The 22,476-nt window shown below is 40.2% G+C and overlaps 1 protein-coding gene across 3 annotated transcripts in view; it reads left to right on the plus strand.

Annotated features, from left to right (window-relative positions):
- The window catches only part of LOC116046902 (zinc transporter ZIP11), a 173,710-nt gene that overhangs the window by 20,030 nt on the left and 131,204 nt on the right, over positions 1–22,476 (plus strand). For all 3 annotated transcript variants that reach the window (XM_031295372.2, XM_031295374.2, XM_031295373.2), the window contains exon 4: positions 16,792–16,950. In XM_031295372.2, the coding sequence (XP_031151232.1) occupies positions 16,792–16,950 (159 nt within the window). The remainder of the gene's footprint in view (positions 1–16,791; positions 16,951–22,476) is intronic.

The raw sequence follows: 22,476 nt of genomic DNA on the forward strand, positions 1-22,476 counted from the left end.
CAGTAGCAAATGTTTTCTCACTGATGGCAACTAATGGCATACAATTACCTTATTTCGGTTTTTAAGTATTCTTTTTGGAGCTGCAGGTGTTTATCTTGAGGTGCTGCAGCATTTAGATAACACTGGCAGAGGCAGGTCTAACTTGGTTAACTTTTACATAAGCAGTTTTGGAATGTGTGACTTAAACTTTAGCATTTGTGGTTGGCATTATATCTCCTCATACTGTATTTTATCCTGCATCAATATTCTATTTATACCAGAAATAATGCAGATTTCTTCAGTAATATTGGGATTGATCCCTGAAAGATATTGTAGTGTCGGCTTTGATGAATGTGCTTCATAGCGCTGTAGAATTACAATATCTAGCTTTCTCCTGAATGAGGATTAGTGGAAGGGTTTTCAACATGCACAGTGATAAGTGCTTCCTGTTTTTCTTCCGACTCTCAATAGAAGCATGCACTATTTGATAAGCACATCAAAACTCACAGGTGATTGCCTCCTCAGGTTTTCTAGTGTCAGAGAACAATATGTTAATGTTTGTCAGAGTGGGTAATGCTTTTAATCACAGCTAGGTTTGCAAAATGTCGTTAATATTGAAGGTAGGTATGGGAATTAATGAGAAATAACAGGAAAAATTGCTATTTGTTCAGGCTGTATTTACCATGCCACATGCAGATAGAAACAAACCTTTTACCATATCATAATCACACATAATCCATTCATTTGCCAAATAAAGCCATTAATTTGTCAATGTGAAATGTGAGTTACTGTAGCTAGCTAACAAGTTAACTTACGGGGAAAGGTAATTTGAAAATGTTCGCCGACAATGTGGGCTGTGTGCAAACGTAGGGTTTAAAGTGAACAACTAATTAATAACATAAATGTTTTAAAATAAAAAAAATGAATGGAAATGGATTAATTAAAATTATCAAATCAATTAGCATGCTCAATCAAGCTACATCCCACATAGTCTCGCATTGCCAGACCTTCCTCCACACCGCTGCAAAGGAGGGTCTGGCTAGTCCACACAGCATTCAGGGATGGGAGAAAAATGTGCTCTGGTTTATTGGCATGACATTAAACCAATCACAATCATCTTGGGGGGCGCTAAGCATCAGACAGAGCCACGGTGCCTCTGCAAAATAGCCTCTGGAAGGAACTTGTTTTGGTTGAACGTGTACGTTCAGAAGTTGTTTTAGTCGTGCAACAGAAAACTCAGATTGGACAGATAGTCTAGCTAGCTGTCTGGATTTACCCTGCAGAGATCTGAGGAGCAGTTAACCATAGTCCTCAGAAATCCACCGGAGTTTAAAATTCCAACACAAAAGAAAGCAGAAGGTAATAGACATCCGGCCGAAAAGAAGGATATCCGGCGGAATTTCCGGCAGCACCGAAGCGATCCCGGAAGTGGAACGTCGTGGATATAGACTACGTCCCACTAAATAGCTAGCTAGCAAAAACTAGCAGAATATGTTAAGTTATAAACTGTCTACTTTGCTTTATGCTACTATCTGCTGGTTGACTGAAATATAAAATGGAATGAAATATGGATGGAAAAGCAGAGCAGCATGTGCGAAATAAAAATTGATTGCGGAAAATAAATAGATGCCTCTTCTCCTTAGTGGAAGATTTTGCACTGACAGGGCAATACAGGCCATTAAAAAGGAGCGGTGAAATAGGGAACATTCACATGGCTCACCATTTGTTTATGTATGGTGAGAGGGAAGTCTAAGCAGAACCCCCTTGAGGCTCAATTTAGTTTAATCATTATCTGGACAGCTGGTGAGGTATGGACAGAGGAACGGTATAGATAGTGACATGAAAACATGCATAATGTAGTCTGTCTTGCTCCCGTAATGAAGGTCATATTCGCCTCACTTTCCAAGTACTTCACAGAGCCACTTAACGCTCATTTCGGGCAGGGCAGTAATCAAGTTGTTTTATGTCTGTCTCTATCTTTGCAATCGATCAAACTATCAGGATCCGTGTTATTTCTTCATTTGCCACAGGCTGTGATTAGATGATAGAGCCACTAACCACAGCTGGTGGAAAAAATACTGCAGTTGCTTGAGAAAATGGAAGAGCTCAAGCATTCAAAAGGCAATGAACTGTCCTTAGGAAAGATTATATCTCTATTTATTTTTGCTCTACACAGCAAAGGGACAGAAATCATCAGCACTATCCCCACGCTTCTTTTCAATTTGTGCGCTTCCTGTAAATAAATCATTTTATTTACTTTATGTCAGACTGTGGGTCCAAGATAACAATTCATAACATCACAAATGCATAAAACACTACACATCCAAAGCATACTAAACACATAGACCAGAGCTGCCATATCTCCAATGCATGACTTTCAGCATTTTGTTTGTATCAGTTACGCTTTTCTCTGCCGCTCTGTATGATTTACACATACAGTGCAGCCATTAAATATTCAGACACTTTTGTTTTGTCGTTGTGCTCCAGCATATTTTATTTGAAATAAATCAATGACTTCCTTTGAAAGGACATTATCAGGACTATAGTAGGTTATCTTTTATGACGAGAACACAGTTTTACAACAGTAACTAACAGAGATCATAGATTCTAGCCCGGCATAGCCAGACTAATTCGTAAATGTGTATTAGTCTGGAACTTTTCAGTTTTTTTGCTGCATTAACGGTGCAGACCAAAATTAAATTGAAAAGGCCAACCAATTAAAGCAATGAAATTTGACCTACAACCAATCAGGGCGACATAGCGCTGTGGGTCACTTGCAAGTTTGGGCGGTGCTTGGTCTGTTTTTTATTTTTTTTAAAGATGATTTTTTTGGGCTTTTCCGCCTTTAATGGACAGGACAGGTGAGAAAGGGGAGAGAGAGGGGGAGGACATGCAGGAAATCATCACAGATCGGAGTCGAACCCTGGACCTCTGCAACGAGGCATAAACCTCTAAATATATGTGTGCCTGCTCTACCCACTGAGCCAACCCGGCCACAGTGCTTGGTCTGTTTTAAAGCAGGACAAAAATGGCTGAGTCACAAACCTTCTCAAATTACAGCTAAACATTAGGCAAGAAATATGCAATACAGTAAAAAAAAAATCTTAATTTGTATTTGATCAGAATGGCCTAGTTTGACAGTTTGATCTGAGTTTAGTGTGCCTAGTGCTTTGCCAGTTACGTCCAGTAAGTACGTTCAAGCTCACACTCGTCTGTCAGTCATCGTCGTAAACCTGCCCAATGGGAGGGGGGGCCGGACGTATCTATCGGAGCAAAAGAAACATGAGCTGGCAGATTGGTCTGGTTTAAAAGCTACATAGTTTAAGGTACACCATAAACTTAAAAGTAGAGCTGAAAGTGATTGATCGATTAGTCGAGTGAAAAATATTTGTCAACTATTTTGCTAATCGATTCATAATTGAAGTAAATTTTCAACAAAAAAAGTTGAATGTTTTGAACTGTTAGTCGCTCATAACAAGATCTAATGGCATCAACTTGGTCTTCGAAGAATTGGGATGAGCCCTTTTTCACTACTTTTTTTTTTTTGACATTTTATAGATTAAACACCTTTTTTTTGCAACTTTTTAGCGAGTGTATCCGACACATTTCGCTTGTACAGAGGTTCGGCCCCAGCCCAGCTCACCATAAGATATTTAACAGTTAACCTTTTTTACACAGCACAATTTGCATTTCTGCCGAAAGGTAGCATCTTTAGGAAGATCTACACTATTTCAAAGTAGCTCTCTCTACCTTGCATACCTAATTCTATAATTTTTCATAGCAGGTATATACTTAAGCAATAGCTCACACCAGGCTGTGATATGGCAACATGAAAGTTACAGACACAATTTCAATTTAAATAGATGTGTACCTAATAATGATCACAATAAAATAGGCTTCTTCTCTGCTGGCTGCATGCCCATACCGAGGCAGTTGCTATGGAACTCGGCCCATATAACGTTAGCCTACACTACCAGCTAGCACAGGCTAGTTCTTTAGCTTAACGCTAAATAAAGTCGCACAATAACACAAACGAACTAAGCGACCGAGGCAGTGAGGTAAAATTACTGCTTTTGTCCATGGAGTCTGGTGGCTTTGAAGATAGCATAGATAACGGCTTCAGTTACCTGTCGGAAAGGGCTGTCTGACGGCAAGGTAAAGCGCTGAAAATATTCTAAATAGAGCGTACATTTAGCGGGAAACTTGGCCAATTTTCAACCAGCTCTTTGTCATGGCAGTGTGTGTGCAGATGCTCGGCTTCCCTCCAGCTATCAGTTCGACAGTAACCTTTTTTTTCTCAGATGCAAAGTGATACTTATTGTGCAAATGAATTATATGCCATAGCCATTGTATATGGCTATTATATAATGGCTATAAACCAAGATTGTTTGAACAGATTGTGTTGATTTGAGCTACCCGTACTTTAATACCAGGTACAACAGCTAAACAAAAATTGTTCAACGTGCAATTGTCAGTGGTGCAGCTTTTGTTCCAGTCTCCCAGCACCACAGTATCTTGCAAAACAAGTGCACTTTGAATGTTATGCACTTAACAATGGCTGCCAATCCTATTGAATACCCTCCATGGCGACATACTGTAATATAAGCACAGACATAGAGGAAGTAGCTTTTTCTGATAGGAATGTATTATTGCAGTTGTGGAAAAACATTCTTCATCAGTCTTTCCATTTTGAATTGATGCAAGATTCTTTGCCATACTGGTATGTCAAGGGATGCAACGAATGATCCATTGATTATATTCGTGATTAATCATCGAACAAGTCTCAAATATAACAGTTTGGGGCTAGAAAATATCCTGGAAACAGCATTATTTGGTATTGACAACTTACACTTACTGTACATTCAGATCCAAACAACATTCCTATCAGCCTCAGCTGTTCTTTTTATTTAGTGCTAATTAGCAAATGTTAGCATGCTAATGTGCTAAACTAAGATGGTGAACATGATAAACATTAAACCTGCTAAACATCAGCGTGTTAAAATTGGCATTTAGCTCTAATCACTGCGGTGCCCAAGTTCAGCCTCACAGAGCCGCTAGCGTGGCGGCAGACTCTTGGTCCTGTTATCTTCTCTGATGTCTCTTTTATTTTATTCAAAACTGACCTGGATTTCAGTGTAGAGTTCTCAGTGTTCCATGTTGAGAATCGGAGTTTTTCCTACCACAGATGTGAAGGAATCATTGAGTACATGAAGTTTTCACTGTGTAATTGTGGAATGAAATAGAAATAGGATTTATGGCAATTGATTACACGGCATTTGCTTACCTGCTATCTGCAGAAGTGGTTTCTCTTGTAACGGCAAACGCGTACATCGGTCCAATTTGTATTGGTCCGTTCTATAATAGCAGGTACAAGAGGTGGTCTATAGAGTCTGTAGTAGCCTTCTTAGAACACAGGGACCATGTGCATCACATGTAACGACCACTCTATGTAAAACTATATAGTTATGAAACCATAAAATGACTCAGTGGTGGTTTATAATATTGTCGTTCATTGCTCATATGGAACCTCCAAGCTCTGCAGGGTTATAATCACTGATTGCACGATTGAGTACACTGCAACATGCATCTAGATGAGTTCCCTCAAGCACTGCAAGATCAGATCACCCATGTAGTAATGTTAATGATGAGAGCATTTTGAGATATTGTCGACAGTAGTTTGATTAAGCTAAACCTCTGACGTCTGTCTTCCTGTTTATCTTGGACAATTATATTAACATGGAAAAGTGGTTATCTCTGTTTGTTGCAGGGAGGAATAGACCATATATTGGAAAAGGTCCTGCTAATACTTCTATCATTATAATTCTGAATAAACTGACCCCAATGTGACAATGGAAATCCTAACAAAACTGAAAAGATAGAAAAATAGTTATTTAAAATATATTGTACACCACTGCCATTTGGGGCTGTCAACAAAGAAGTTGTGTCACGGTTAGGATGGATGGAGTTAGTTTAATAAAGCATTTATTCTTATACTATTTCTGTGATTACACTTACGTTTATGAGTAATGTGTATTACTATTATTGCTTACAGCTTTGTGCAGAGTTCAGTAGCTGCTGTTATGTTTCATTTACATTTTCCATAGTATGTTTTTATCTATTCGATTATTCATTATTATATTTATTCATGGACAAGACAAGAGAGTATACGGCCACACTAGAGGCCGTGTGGATGACGCTCTAAATATTTCAGTCTGGACCAAAACCAGTCAGGCTGCTAGTGTGGCCAAAAAAGTGATTCTTCCTCCATGACTTTTTCTCTCCCCCTCCCCATTGTGTGTTTTGTAGATGTACAGTTCAACACAAATCCAGACCTGAGGAGGATCCTGTGTTTTGCTGTTTGTCCTGTCTGACATATTATTTATCGCTGGAGCTACCTGAGCAAATGCACCAAGCTCCAAGCTAATGAGAGCTTAATGGACACAGTTCACTCTACACAACAATGTCTTAATGTTGGAATAGAGTAAAAATAGCAATAATGATGACTACACTCATTTCCAGTTTTTGCCCGATCGTCCCCTAAATAACTATGCTAATACTCTGTTCAGATGTTCCTATGCTAACAGGGATATTTCTTGGGCACAATGCTCCGTATCTCCATCTGAAACTAGCTGCAAAAGGCTTAGTATTTGGCCCCGAGTGAGATAACAAAGCAATAATTGGGTGCTGGCATCCGTGTTAGACAGGTGTTTCAATAGCCCTGAGACTGTTGATTTGAGACTTAATGAGTAAGCCTTAATGAGGGAGACTCGAGATTGTGAAATGGGCCTGGGGTTTGGCTGTTGCACATGCAAATTAGAGAGAGGAATCTTAAAGGAGGAAGGATCAAAAGTACTTTGCTGATAGTGGAACGGAAAAAGAGGAAGAAAGAATATTGCTAGGGCTGTCCCGAATATCACTTTTTGGGCTTCCAAGCTTCGGTGGGCGGGCTGAGCGATGATGTAGTTTAGTTAACTTCTGCTGTCTGTCAATCAGGTTAGCCAGCCGCTATGCACTCTGTAGCTGCTGAGAGACGTTTACAGAAAACAGAGTCAGTTGGATAATCACTAGGGGTGCAGCGGATCACAAAAGTCACGGTTCGGATCAGATCACTGTTTTGAGTCATGGATCAGATCAATTTTCGGATCAGCTCAACAAATTTGAATGATTTATTAAAAATGTAATGACAATATTTTTTAACAAAAATAACTTATTTCACCGGTAAATTGCTGTTAAACGACAAATCAGATGAGAGAAGGGTATTTTACAATAACTTTGAATGCCTGGCAGTCATACTTTATTAAGGCTGAGCTGTTACTTAAAGTTTCTGTTGATTTGCCAAACTTGTTGTAGATTTGTGGTATACCAGTTTCCTTTGGCATATCTGACACCCAACTTTTTTGGTTGTCATCAATGCAAGTTTTAAACTTGATTCCAGATGCTTGACTTTTTGAAGAACCGTAGGCACCGTTAGCGACGATGCCAGTGTTAGCAGCATCGGTGCTGCGCCTCTTCCGGAACTGATGGAGGCAGTATACGCTAGGGGTGTGCATTGGCACTGCCCTCACAATTCGATTCGATTACGATTCACCAGGTAACGATTCGATTCAATTCGATTCTACGATGCATTGCGATGCATCAAAATTCTACTGCACACAAGGCAAATTTTTCATCAGTCAGATATTGAACAACAGATTTTATTGGCTGCTATGTGTGTATTATCACTCTCCTGTATCTTTGACATAAATGTCATTAAATAAAATAAAATTTAATGGTACAGGGTATTGGATATGGCATTTTCAAACCTGAAAAAGAAAACATAAATCAGATTTCAGTGCTTTGAATGAGAAATGTTTCTCTTCTCTCTGCTTTAGAACCATTTGAAATTAAATAGAGCAATAACAGCCAACTTTTTCCAGCAGTGACTGCAGCACATGTGATACAATCTGCCAATCCTCGCTAATATAATGTGCCGTTATGTTTACATAGGACTGTTGCGACTGAAGTCCAGGCGTCACTTGTAATGGCTACACAACTGGCTTTACACATTGACTCCATTACCTTTGCTTTGGTTTCTTTGTACAATGCGGGAAGCGCAGAATCAGTGAAGGTAGCTCTTCTCGGTAGCTTATACCGGGGCTCAATTGTTTTAAGCATGTGGCGAAACCCTGCATTTTCTACCACAGAATGGGGATCCTATTCCTATCCCTAATAGATCCTTCGCTATGAAACATGCCACCGATCGTGTGATCCTCTTTGCTCTCTCGGAGTTGTGTGGCAACGTTGACACTAGCGACTCGTCAATTCTTGGCTGGGATGTGTCGACTTTTTGTGTTGTTGTTGTTGTTGAAGCCAACTCAGGATGCCAACGATCAACATGATTCGTGAAGTTAGTTGTATTGCCAACGTGCTTGATTTTAGTGTGGCAGGTTTTACACACCGCGTAAGTCTTGTCTAGTTTCCCATTAACTTCGTAGAATCCGAAATGTGCCCAGATGTCCGCTTTCCAAGCTTTGGGTGTGTTTTTAATTACCCGTCTATCGCGGTCATCTCCCTCCGCCTCAGCCATCTTGATTGTTGTTGTTATGCCCCCGGAAGTAATTGAAACTTCACAACTTTATTGTCCACTCAAGGCCAGAAAATAAACAGTGACATAATCGATTATGGCACTTTGTCGCATCAATGCTGAATCGTGTCAACCGTACCCGACCTAAAAAACGGCATGTTCACTGCAAACTCACGGTCTTCTCTTTCCGATTTACAGCCCCCCTCTCTTCGACATCTTGCATGCCGATATTTGCAGCGAAGTTGCTATCCCTCCCGTGGTCAAACTTTCAGTTTGAATGCTAGTAACTTTGGATGATTTCTCAGGCCAGGCGCCAGGATGAAATGAGGCAGGCCACAAAGTGTTTTACCATCTGACTGTCTGTCCGTCATATTCAGTACCCTGGCCAGCGCTGCACCTAGGCCTTCATCCAATAGGAGAACAATAAAAAAATAAAAAGACAAAGCATTCACATACTGATTTGTACGTCAATTACCATGGCAACGATCAAACTTTCGAAGCATTCAGGTCAGCCCTAAATATTGGAGTGATTAATATTGAATTTTCCACTATTGCGTCACAGGTGAATTAAATTGATTTATTTATTGACGTTGGAATCCTCAGAAATAAGCATCTATACCCATCCCTTCAAAAGTGCCTTTTGACTTGGGGTCAGAATAGATTCCTTGGCTCTCTTTGCCCTCTTGTATCACAGATCAGCAAAGTTGATATGAGTGTTCTGTGTGGGGTTAATTGATGTCATGCTGTTATAGAATTTTTGGGTAGTGAAGTTCAATATTTCAAACTGTTCTCCGTCACTGCCATTTGGAGCTGTCAGCATGTGAAATTGCCTATTGCTGCTTTCAACCTTCGATTATAATATTCAAACTATTTGAGTGATGAAACATACACTCTTTTTCTACTTCAATTCAAACATATTATTAACTTAAACCATTCCTTTGAGCCTTTTTTGTTAGGAGCTACATTGAGAGGCTTCTGAGCTGATTTGTCATGTCCCAGTTGATAAAAATATTTATTTCGTGAGCATATATCAGTTACAGGAAAGCAAAATCAATTATCTTTCATCATTTGTAGCTAACATTTTCTTTCAATTCCAATAGTCAGGATAATTAGTGTAGCCAAGTGGATATGGATTTAGTATATGTTGTTGAGGTAGGTTTTTGTATTGTTTTGTTGAACCACTAGCATCTGCATCAGAGTTGTGAGTGGGATTTGCTGTGCAAATGGTGGACCAATTCGCTAACAGACCGATAGTGCCGTCATCAGAGCCATGCCACTATACTGTATGTTGTACAGGTTATTATATATGATTTGGGGATTTGCTGTGCTTTAGACTATCACATAAATAGTTTACTTTGAGAATTTGCCCATACTTTCTTGAGGAGAGTTAGATTAAAATAGTGATACCACTCATACCCATTAGATATGAAGCTACAACCAGAAGCCAGTTAGCTAGGGACTATATTTTGTCTGGATGCAGTTACCAGTGTTTCCTGTAGCACTTTTATCAGCAGCAGGGGGAAACTGCAACAGGAAGTGTGCTGATCCTGGTGGGTTTTGTTACCTTTGGAGAGAGCCAGGTTAGTTGTTTATGCATGTTTCCAGTCTTTATGCTAAGCTAAGTACAGCAATTAGAGTGGTGTTGATATTTTCATCTAACTCTCAACAAGAAATCAGATAAGTGTAGTAACTTAAATTGAACACCATTGATCCATTTTGTAGCTCTTTGGTTACATGTAGGGGTGTCACGATACCAAAAATTCAGTAGTCGGTGCCAATACCAGTAAAATAACATGATTCTCGATGCAGATTTCGATACCACGGTAAAAAAAAGGATTTTCTAAGATTCCATGTACTTTAACTTGAAACATGAACTTCTTTATTAAAATATGTGAAAAATATCAAAATGTCAACATAATAAAGTGCAATTAATGGTCATAGTGCAACAACTAGTGTGCCTAGACACATTCCAGACTTCCAGGCATCTTTTCAAAAGGTAATGTGCAAAAACAACAACAGTTGCGTGACCAGAGACTTTACAAACCCTGGGTAAATATTGGAGATGTATTTGAAGGAGTTGGCTAATTTCCTCCATAACAGGTAGCTAAGCATTAGCTTCAGGCTAATTTATCACAGCTACAAGGGACGGGCATTTTATGTCATTTCAACATGTGTACTCACATTGAATTATATAACTAGAGTACCGGAGTTGGTTACTCGCAAAAACAATTGAGACACTGCTAGTAAAGTGATCCCAACAGGTCCTGGCTAACCATGGCTAATGCAGCCATGCTAACCCTGCTAATGGCTAACGTTACCGGAGGAGCAGGCAAGTGGGCCACGGCTGTTTACAACCTGTAGCCTGTTCAGCGGCCGTAGCCGACAACTGAGAGTTATTTGAAGCCAAGAGAGGGGGGCTGTAAATCGGAAAGAGAGGACCGTGAGTTTGCAGTGAACATGCCGTTTTTTAGGTCGGGTAGAGTTGACTCTCGGCCACTTCTTTGTGACCTCCTTCTTCTGAATCGATCGACTGGAACACTCTGAAGCATATACTGCCCCCATCAGTTCCGGAAGAGGCGCAGCACCGATGCTGCTAACACTGGCATCGTCGCTAACGGTGCCTACGGTTCTTCAAAAGAAATGGGCATTGTCAGTGTTTTGTCATTTTAGAACCGGTGTCGGTGGTATCGGTTTTCGTGACATCCCTAGTTGCATGCATATCTTTTGTCCATGATACCATCTTGGAAGATTGAGTGAAAAGGTCTTGGAAATTAGAGGAGAAAAAAACTCCATGCCGGAGATGGCTTGATGTCAAAATTGATCTTGGGTCATTTTCTATAGTTGAGTTTGTCCCGTTTCTAAATAGTAGTTATAGTAATCCTGGAATTTTAGTCGGTGGATCAATCCTGTAAGAGATCAAATACATGAATTCTCATACACAAAACACATGCAAAGCTATGTTTGTGCATTTACATTTTGTTTACCTTTGGGGTTTGGCAGCTGTAATAGCAGTGTGTCAAACTGCACACCTTATTTGCACTCTGGATTCTTGTTGAATAACATGTATACAGCTCTTCTCCTTGACTCAATTTGCACAGAAGTACGTGATATTCTCCGGATTGCAAAATTGCACCCTTGATTGGTAGACGATGGGAAGTTAATATGGAGAGGACCAGTGTGAAAGATGAAAAATAATCCCCTCAAGAGTGTTTCCTTTCTGGGATTATGGTTTTATGTGCTAGGTATGAGTCAAAGTTGAGAAAGTGAGCAAACTATCGAACAAGTTTGCAAGTTAACACAGAAGCATGTATAGCAACTAAAGCATACTACTTTAAGGCAATAGTTGATTATCAGGGAATTATAGAATTGGATGGAACCAGTGGCTGTGTATGACCAAATTGCATGGAGGAAACTACCTTTTCTAATTGGAAACTAAGTGAAGTGGAACAGTGTGGAATGGAAACCAGCTTTGCAATTATTAACCAGGCTGCTGATTCTACGATAATAAGAAAGCCAGTGCTCCCATTAAATCATTGTCCAGCAGTGTGCTTTGAAGAATATGTTAAAATTGAATTCAAACCAAAGGCAACACATTCCTTCCTCTCCGGTTGCCAATTAAAAAAATCAGTTGATGTACTGATTGGTTGGTTTGAAAACCTCCCATGTGGGAGCATGTTTTAAGTGCGTGGTACAAGACTGAACCATGTCGCTGCAGGCTGTGTGTAAACGAACATTCACGGGTGTTGTAAGGAGTAGTTCGTTTTTTTTGTGTGATTCTGTGAACATATTTTTTTCTTTTTTCCTTCCAATCTGCCGCACTACAGAAGATTGGAGCAAACCATTCAGCTTATTTGACTCTGCGTGTTGTTGAGATGGAGGAAGGTGTGTGCGCCAGCTGCTCTGCGAAATCTTTGCAACCTACAGTTACAAAAAACCTAGCAAAAGCTACGAAAAATTAAACACTGTAATTCGTATGATTTACACGTTTTTATTTGCTGTGTGCACCTCATTGACTGCTGCTGTATAAGAATGGCGTTAACATACAGGACTTACAAGCCAGGGAGCGGATTTCGCTTCCCGAAGGAAACAAAAGACTTTCACCCGGGAAATGCATGTTCCTTGGGAGCGTTTTAATACAAAGCACGATCTTTTGCTAAACTTAACTAGTTGTTTTGGTGCCTAAAACGTAACCTTCGTCGCAAGTTACTTTTCGAACCCATACGAAACATACGAACCCGTTCATGAGGCAAATCATTAGATACACCTCTCAGTAGGATAGCCAGTAAATAGTTGTATAGCACGTAAATAGTTGTATACTATTACTTATATATCTCCATGAATATTGTTACAACAATACATTTGTTTAATCTTTATTTGTATATATTACTTATCTTTTATATTATAAAATAAAAAACCACACTGTACGTGTCCTTATTGCACCGTGGGTCGGAGAGATATCTGGCACATATTGCAGAATTGACGATGAAGTTGACTTGATTTGACAATATTGTAATATTATTTTAAGACCATGTCCCCCACCCTTAGATTCTTTAAAGTTCAGTTTCAAGTGTAGTTTTTGTCTGACTTTTCTTTGATATCTTTGCTGATCTTCTTGTGCCAGTGGAGAGATGAAGATGCCAAATAAATACAAAGAAATGAAGTTTATATTCCATACATTGTGTCTTTTGAATCCAGCTTTCTGCTTCTACCTGAATAACTCTCCTTCTCCTTCCTTCTCCTTGCTTATTGCCTTGTGCAGCCAACTAGGGACTAAGTCGGAAAGCAGATACAATGAGAATTGGTACATTCACATCATATAAACTGTAAAAGTGAGTGTAGATTGTTTTATGATCGCTAACATGAAAGAGGCATGAGCCCTCGCTGGGGCAAATGACTGAGAAACTCTGTTTGGCAGCATCAAGACAGGTTATATTGTAGATGGAAAAGAGGATGGGATCATTTGTCGTCTGCAATCATGGCGAGGATTTGATTGCTGACAGGCAATTCAACATGAATAAGACTAGAATAAAACTGTCAGGTTTTTCATGTCATACGTTTTCAGCTCCCAGAGTTCCATTTGGAGGCAAACCAAGTGAGTTGCAATCAACTTTGGCATTGTTATACTCTGTCTGACTAACAGAGCGGACTAGATTTGATGCTAGCGGTACATTACTTTGGAGATCCAGAGCTGACTGCAGCCCAACAATAGGCCTCCATTACTTTTGATTGGCAGGGCTGAACACCCACTCGTGTTATGCATTTCCAGGGCTGATACTGTTTCAGGAGGCAGCTGTGAGAGGAGCTCAAAACTGAATAAGTTAATTGTTTTTATTTTATTTTATCACAAGGACAAGACAAAGACAACATTAAGACAAGAAAAGTGTAAAAAAGATGTAGACATCACTACTCATAACATAGACCAGGGCACTCAGCTGGGAAAACAAGAAGAGAGAAAATAAAAAATAAATAAATAAATACAACCTTGTTACCATACAGGACCTTCATTAACTATTAAATTCATAAGGAGTTTGATAGCCTGTGGAAAAAAAGAGAACTTGGATCTGGTTTTTGTAAACATAGGAGTACAGTACTGTCGTCCTGAAGGCCGCAGTTCAAATGAGGAGGCAAGGCTGTGCCCCTGATTACCCACAATGCAGTTTGCCAGTTTACCTTTCTTAGTGTTCTGAATAAGGATTGGCATGTGGCAACTTTTTAGTGATAAACAATAAAAGCTGCAGATAATACTATGTGCATATATGAAGCTTGTAAAGACACACTTGTGTGTTCAGACATACAGAATCCTCCCCTCTCTATTTGCACTTTGACAGCTGACACAGACAGACTAGGCTTTGAAGTGAAACATGTTTTCAGGGTTAATTACCTATGAGAATACTGAATACACTAGACAGTTGCACTGACTCGCACACAAAGACATAGCATACATATCCAAACATGGACACACCCACACATTTGCGCATGCATGCACGCACCCACCCACGCACACACCATAGTCTTATTTGACTTTAGCAAGATCAATTACTTTTGGACTACTTTTGGATTACTATCGTGGACTATCATGGACTCCTCACATACAGCACATTTGTAAAAAGATACAGCAGCACCATAGGCTTAGATCCTTTGGAACCAGCGGCCAGATTGTTTCTCTGTTTTATAACTCATGTGTCATGCTGTACTGCAGCACAGCCTGGCTCAGCAGACTATCTGCTAAACGTAAAACTAAATTATATAATCAACTCAAAGTTTGCGCTAAGATCATTGGTCAACCTGTTGAACACTCCTTTTCAAACAGTCCACAAGAAGAGCATGCTCAGACTTGCTAACAGCATCTCTTCGGACTCCTTGCATGTTTTAAATTATGAATACCAACTTCTGCCTTCTAACAGGCGATTTAGAGTCCCTTTGTTTAGATACAACAGGCTTAAGAACTGTTTTATACATCAGTCTATCCTGTTGCTAAACCAAAATCAGTGTGCTGCCAAGTAAGAGCTGGACCTGAGGATATCGTGTTTCTTTGTCATGGCTGTTGATATGTCTTCATCTTTGTACTATATGTGTAATTGTTGTCTAGCTCTGTGTGTATATGTATTTTTTTTCTTTCTTCTTTTTGAGCGGAGATGCTCGGTAACGCAAAATGACAATAAAGTTGTATCGTATCATTTTCTCGCAGGCACTGCTCCTTAACAGCAAAATCTGGGAAACATTGGGCCTCCTGCAAGAACAGTTTCATATTTTTTATGCTAAACCTACAATTTCTTTGAGGTTTGCTTGTTCCATATTAGATTCACCAAACTCTCTATTATTATTATTATTATTATTATTATTATTACTATTCTCTCGTATTAAAGGTGCACTATGAGTTCCTGCATGGTCACTTCTCTTGACGTTCCAAGTCATTTTCAAACAAAACAGAGCAAGCTCCGGTGGCAATTAAAGCAAATTTGCACGGAGTCAACTTCGGTGATCTTTGACCGGCGAAATTGCAGCCTCCACCAATAGCAAAGCAGTGTGTGTGCAAAATGTTCTAGTGAACAATATAAGGAGCCTGATTAAAATGTGCCAATAAAATAATAAAAATTATTCTATAAATTGCCATGATAATCATGATCTAACAAACAAAGTATGAATTTAGTTTCTTTGTTGTAGTTGTATTGTTGTATTGTGTATGTTTGTACTGCTTTTACCTTTTCTGTATTTGTTTTTATTTAAAGTGCCTTTGATTACTTTTGAAACACTATATCAAATGTACATATTATTATTATTATTATTATTATTATTATTATTATTATTATTATTATTATATATACCTATTTATTTTTTAGATTTCAGTATTCATATTTAAACTCAAAATTCATTTAAATTATTGGTTCATAATTCTTAAGTCATACAAGTTTTTTTCCCTCAGGCGGCCCATCTGTACATGACTTTTGTGACAGATCTCTGACCCACATGTCAATTGTGTTCGTGAGAGAAAATTTGAAGTAGAGATAATGTGCAAATCAGTTATAGGTGCAATGTAAGAACAAATGTGTTCATACCAGCGGTTCCTGCCTCAGGCCCAATGGATGAGATATTTGGATGAGATATCTTAAAAACAAGAAAACGTCACTTTCAAATTGGCTCGTGCAGTATTTTATTTTTGAAGAGACTTGTTTACAATTGACATTTCCTTGTGCATAATGATAATTAGTAGGGTTGGGTACCGAAACGCGGTGCCAATAGGGCACCGGTTCCGACCTAAACGGTAGTAATGAGACCGAATAAGAACGAAAATTTCGGTGCCTTATTTCGGTGCCTGACTTTACACTACACTCAACAGCAGGTAAGGTTAGCCTACCTTTAGCTAGCAGCTGGATTAAACACGGTTAAAATGCTGACAGCTAACGTTATTACATTACTATTAAATCATTTAATTTTGACCATATGGCCGTAGTAATAAACAAGTTGTTCTTAAATGTCGCTGACTGTTGTTTAGTACCCTTCTTTTTTTTCTTCTTTTTTTTAACTTTCTTAAAAAGTATCAGTTCAGGCACCGTTTAGGCACCGGCACCGTTTTAAAAGTACCGCTTTAGCACCGGTATCGGGGGAAAAAACCAAACGATACCAACCCTAATAATTAGTGATGTCTCGTTAGGTTGCTATATTTCTGTGTTTGATCGTACAAAGGCTCTCCTGCTATGATGCTAGTTTTTTTTCATTTCCCCTTCTCTCCCTTTCCTCTCCTCTCTCAGGTTATGCTGGCTGCTTCCTATTGGTCGTTGCTGGCACCGGCGATCGACATGGCGGAAGATTCTGGGAAGTACGGCTCGTTTGCTTTCTTGCCTGTGGCCGTGGGATTCACACTCGGGGCAGCCTTTGTTTACTTTGCTGACCTGGCCATGCCTCTGCTGGTAAGACCTCTCCCCTACCTACAGTATAGTCCGTACTGACGATAGTAGGTGTGCAGCGATTAACTGGTTTCATTATTAACCGCGCTTTAAAACGTCACGGTTAATTAATCGTAACAGCTCCGCTACACCGAGTGTTGACTGACTGCACGTTCTGTGTAGCAGTGTGTGCAGTTATTGTTAAACCTCCTTGACAACATATACGTAGGGCCCTATGAAATCCGTTTTATTTATTTTTTTCAAATTCCGTGTTTTCGGATTTATTTTTTAGCCCTTTCGGATTTTTTGGATAGGCTTGTTTTCTTTTCACTTGTAAGCAGTATTGACCTTTAAAAACTCAGTGGCTGGTGGGATTCCACAACTGCTTTGAACATGTCTGATATATGTTTCTGGGCTTTGGTGTGATTGACCCCTGATCTATCCTGATTTAAATCTAGTACTGCATTCATGTCTCCCCTTATAATTAGTGAATATTCGTTGAGAGAGAGCAATTCATTGGTTAGGCGTGGGAAAAAGCTTTCATCATATGTAGACGGTGCATATACCGAAACAAAGGCTATTTTCCTACTCCTTATCGTGGTACATATATAAGATATTCTGCCTGATAAGTCCTTACTGCTTTTGTCTACGGTGAGGGCGCATTTCCGCGACAGCAACACAATGGAGCCCTTGGTTTTGGTGTCGTCACTAGATTAGGCAACAACCTTAAAATATTTATTTTGTAGACGATTTACATCTCTTTTATGTAAATGTGACTCTTGTATGAGTGCCACATCTATGTTCTTCCTTCTTAAATAGTCCAGGAATTTAGCTCGTTTGATCGGCCGTTTAGCCCCTTGATGTTAACTGAAAGGATTGAAAGCTCAGCTGTATTCAAAATTTACACGCAAACATGTCTTGAGCAAAGGGTGAACTGTTAGCTCTGAGCAAGGTGTGACAAAAACATTAAAAAATAAAATAAATCCCCTAACCCTCTGAGACCGCAGACCCCCTCCCCTATTTGTAAGATGCGTGACAACATCAAACGCAGTTTGCGCACAACTCCAGCTCAAAACTACACCTCCTGTCTTAAGTCACAGGTCAATTGAAACAGGTCTAGTGAATTCTTATGTTAACCATGAACAATATTATAAACACCTTCGAATAATTTCTGGACTAAGCTGTGTGAAAAACAGACCGATCTAGTTGGAACAATAAGCAGACTATGAGCTGAACAGACCGTATCCCTCATGTTCTTTCCGTCTAGCTTAAATGTCAACAAACATGCAAACTGACCAGCCAGCATTTATCATGCACCTTCAGTCTGGTTAAGTGTCCCTATAAAGCTCAGCTTCAAAACTTACATACAGTATCCTTAGGATTACCAGCCAGTATTTATCATGTATTTTCAGTCTGGTTAAGTGTCCCTTTAAAGCTTAGTTACGAAACTTACATAGCGCATCCTCAGGATTCATCATGTTCCCTTTTTTCAGTCTGATTAAGTGTCCTCAAAAATGGCCTGCGTGGCAGATGAACGAGTCCGAGTCGCGTTCAGCGTGCAGCTCGTGCTGTATCCCCTCAGGTGTCCGAAGCCGCTGGGTCTTGAATGTGACTCAGTCAGATTGGTCCGGCTCACATACCATGATTTCCTGCATCTCAAGTTCTGCCCCGATGTGTTGCAGCAAAGCATTAATTTCGGCTAGCGCTCCCTTCACTGTGCTATATATCACTGATTTAACACGCGCGTAGCTGCTTCTCATTTGTAGATTCAGAGTTTCCGTCTGCGTTTTCCGCATCACGGAAATCATAGGGCCCTATATACGCTCGCGTGCGTACACGCGCTACACAAATGAAATCAGACACTGGCCACCGTGAGTATTGACTGTCAGAGTGATGTACAACGGCGTTCCCGTGCTGGGATAACTTCCTGCTGCAATTTTTTTAACGTTACATAAAGTTAGCGAACACCTGTAAAACACAGAGCAGAGCCAGCCGACCTCAGGACAGCTGCAACGGGGAATTCAACCCATGTTGGTAAGCTTGCTAGCGACTTTATTGTTTGTTACTGTTGTTGTTAAGTGTTTGTTAACTTGTTAACGTTGCCAGTTAGCTAACGTTAGCCTGTTTAATGTTAACGGTAACGTTACAGTTAACAGCTATCGACGTTTGCATTTACAGTGAGTGAGCTGACGATAACGTTGCGTTCGTACGAGTCGAAACTCTGCAACAGCTCAATCATGTCACTGACGTTACCACTAGACGTTACTTACTTACTCCTCTTCATCCCACATGGGACATTCAATTCAATTCAATTCAATTTTATTTATAGTATCAAATCATAACAAGAGATATCTCGAGACACTTTACAGATAGAGTAGGTCTAGACCAAACTCTGTACTTTACGAAGCCCCAACTATTACAGTGGTTGCCTCAAGAGCAAGCATTAGCAGTAGCTATTGCGACAGTGGCAAGGAAAAACTCCCTTTTTTTGTTAGGAAGAAACCTCGGACAGACCCAGACTCTTGGTAGGCGGTGTCTGACGGCACCAGTTGGGGGAGTGGTGAATGGTGGCAATAATAGTCATAATAAAGATAGTGAAGCAGTGATCACAATGGTAGTCATAGTAGTTCATGTCATAGTAGGGCACAGCAGGGCGTTACGGGGTGTAGTGTGGCACAGCAGCCTGGGTGGACGCGGTTGGACGCGGCAGGACGCAGTCGGACACTGCGGGGAAACGCAGAGCGTAGCAGGGTGTAGTAAGTCCATAGCGTCAGCTGCACCCAGGACCCCGGTGTAGGTGCCACCCAATTCCAAGGCGATGTTCTGGGTGAAGAAGAAGCAAAGGGACTCCGGGGAGAAAACTCCCCAGAGCTAGGTTAGTAACAGGCATTTCTGGGACTAAGATGCACACAAAAGGAGACAAGTGAAAAGAGAGAAGAGGGAGCGGCTCATTGTGTCCTTGGAAGGAGCTTCCCACAGCAGTCTAGAGTTATAATAGCATAACTAAGAGAGGCAGGCTAAGGAGAGGGGCCCTGGACCGGGCTCGTACTCTCCCCTGCCGGAACGGGCTTGTACTTCCTGCCTCCCTCTACTCTACTCTACTATGCTGCAACTCCTCACTCCCTAACTATAAGCTTTATCAAAGATGATGGTTTTCAGTTTATTCTTAAATGTGGCGACGGTGTCAGCCCCCCGAACCCAAGTTGGGAGCTGGTTCCACAGGAGAGGGGCCTGATAGCTGAAGGCTCTGGCTCCCATTCTACTTTTAGAGACTCTAGGAACCACAAGTAGCTCTGAGTTCTGGGAGCGCAGTGCTCTAGTGGGACAATAAGGTACTAAAAGCTCTTCTATGTATGATGGTGCTTGACCATTTAGTGCTTTGTAGGTCAGGAGAAGGATTTTAAATTCAATCCTGGATTTTACAGGAAGCCAATGCAGAGAAGCTAATACAGGAGAAATGTGATCTCTTTTGTTAGTTCTTGTCAGAACACGTGCTGCAGCATTCTGGATCAGCTGGAGGGTCTTGAGGGACTTATTTGAGCAGCCTGATAGTAAAGAATTACAGTAGTCCAGCCGGGAAGTTACGAATGCATGGACTAGTTTTTCAGCATCGTTTTGAGACAGGATGTTCCTGATTTTGGCAATGTTACGAAGATGGAAAAAGGCTGTTCTTGAGGTTTGTTTTAAGTGGGCGTTAAAGGATAGATCCTGGTCAAAAATGATTCCTAGATTTCTGACAGTAGTGCTGGAGGCCAGGGCAATACCATCTAGGGTAGCTATATATTTAGATAATGAAGTTCGGTGGTGCTTGGGTCCCAGCACAATAACTTCTGTTTTGTTTGAGTTCAACATCAGAAAATTGTGGGTCATCCAGGATTTTATATCTTTAATGCACGCTTGAAGTTTAGCTAACTGACCGCTTTCGTCTGGCTTGATTGACAGATATAATTGGGTGTCGTCTGCGTAACAGTGAAAGTTAATTGAGTGTTTCCTAATAATATTGCCTAGAGGAAGCATATATAAAGAGAATAGAATTGGTCCAAGCACTGAGCCTTGAGGAACGCCATGGCTAACTTTAGCGTATTTGGATGGTTTATCGTTAATATTAACAAATTGGGATCGCTCAGAAAAATAGGACTTAAACCAGCTTAGTGCGATTCCTTTAATGCCAACTAAATGTTCCAGTCTCTGTAAGAGGATGGTATGGTCAATAGTGTCGAATGCAGCACTAAGATCTAATAAGACAAGTACGGAGACAAGTCCTTTGTCAGCAGCAGTTAGAAGGTCGTTAGTGATTTTCACCAGTGCCGTCTCTGTGCTATGATGCTTTCTAAATCCTGACTGAAAGTCTTCAAATAGACTATTTCTATGCAGAAAGTCACACAATTGATTAGCGACTACCTTCTCAAGGATTTTGGAGAGAAATGGGAGGTTAGATATAGGTCTATAGTTGGCTAAGACCTCAGGGTCGAGGGTGGGTTTTTTCAGAATAGGTTTTATCACAGCTACTTTAAAAGACTGCGGTACGTGACCCGTTAATAAGGACATATTGATCGTATCTAGTAATGTGGTATTGACCACGGGTAGTGCTTCTTTAAGTAGCTTCGTTGGAATGGGGTCTAAGAGACAGGTAGTTGGCTTAGCTGAAGAGACCCTTAACATTAATTGTTGGAGGTCTAAAGGATAAAAGCCGTCTAAATAAGTATCAGGTCTTATCGTTCTCTCTAGCCCTCCTGCGCCCAATGGTGAGTCGTTGGAAGCTGTGGGCAGAAGGTGATGAATTTTTTCTCTAATTGTTATAATTTTATCATTAAAAAAGGTCATGAAGTCATCACTGCTCAGAGCTATAGGAATAGATGGCTCAATAGAGCTGTGACTATCTGTCAGCCTGGCTACAGTGCTGAAAAGAAACCTTGGGTTGTTCTTATTTTCTTCTATTAGTGATGAGTAGTAGTCTGATCTGGCATTTCTGAGGGCCCTCCTATAATTTTTTAGACTATCTTGCCAATCCACACGAGATTCTTCCAGTTTGGTGGAACGCCATTTACTTTCAAGTTTTCGTGAGATTTGTTTTAATTTGCGAGTTTGGGAGTTATACCAAGGTGCTAGTTTCCTTTCCTTCATCATCTTCTTTTTGAGAGGAGCAACCAAGTCTAAAGTAGTCCGTAGGCAGGCCGTAGCAGCGTCTACAAAGTTATCAAGTTGGGAGGGACTAGAGTTAACATAACAGTCCTCTGTTATATTAAGGCATGACATTAAGTTAAGTGCTGTTGGAATAGCTTCCTTAAATTTAGCTATAGCACTGTCAGATAAGCATCTAGTGTAGAAACTTTTATTTAATTTCGTATAGTCTGGTAGTAGGAATTCGAAAGTTATTAAAAAATGGTCTGATAATAAAGGATTCTGCGGAAATACTATTAAATCGTCAATTTTGATGCCATATTCTAGCACAAGGTCGAGGGTGTGGTTAAAACAGTGCGTGGCCTTATGCACCCTCTGACTGAAACCAATTGAATCTAGTAGTGAGTTGAAGGCAGTACTAAGGCTATT

This window comes from Sander lucioperca, chromosome 22 (genome assembly GCF_008315115.2).
Source record: "Sander lucioperca isolate FBNREF2018 chromosome 22, SLUC_FBN_1.2, whole genome shotgun sequence".
Lineage (NCBI taxonomy): Eukaryota > Metazoa > Chordata > Actinopteri > Perciformes > Percidae > Sander > Sander lucioperca.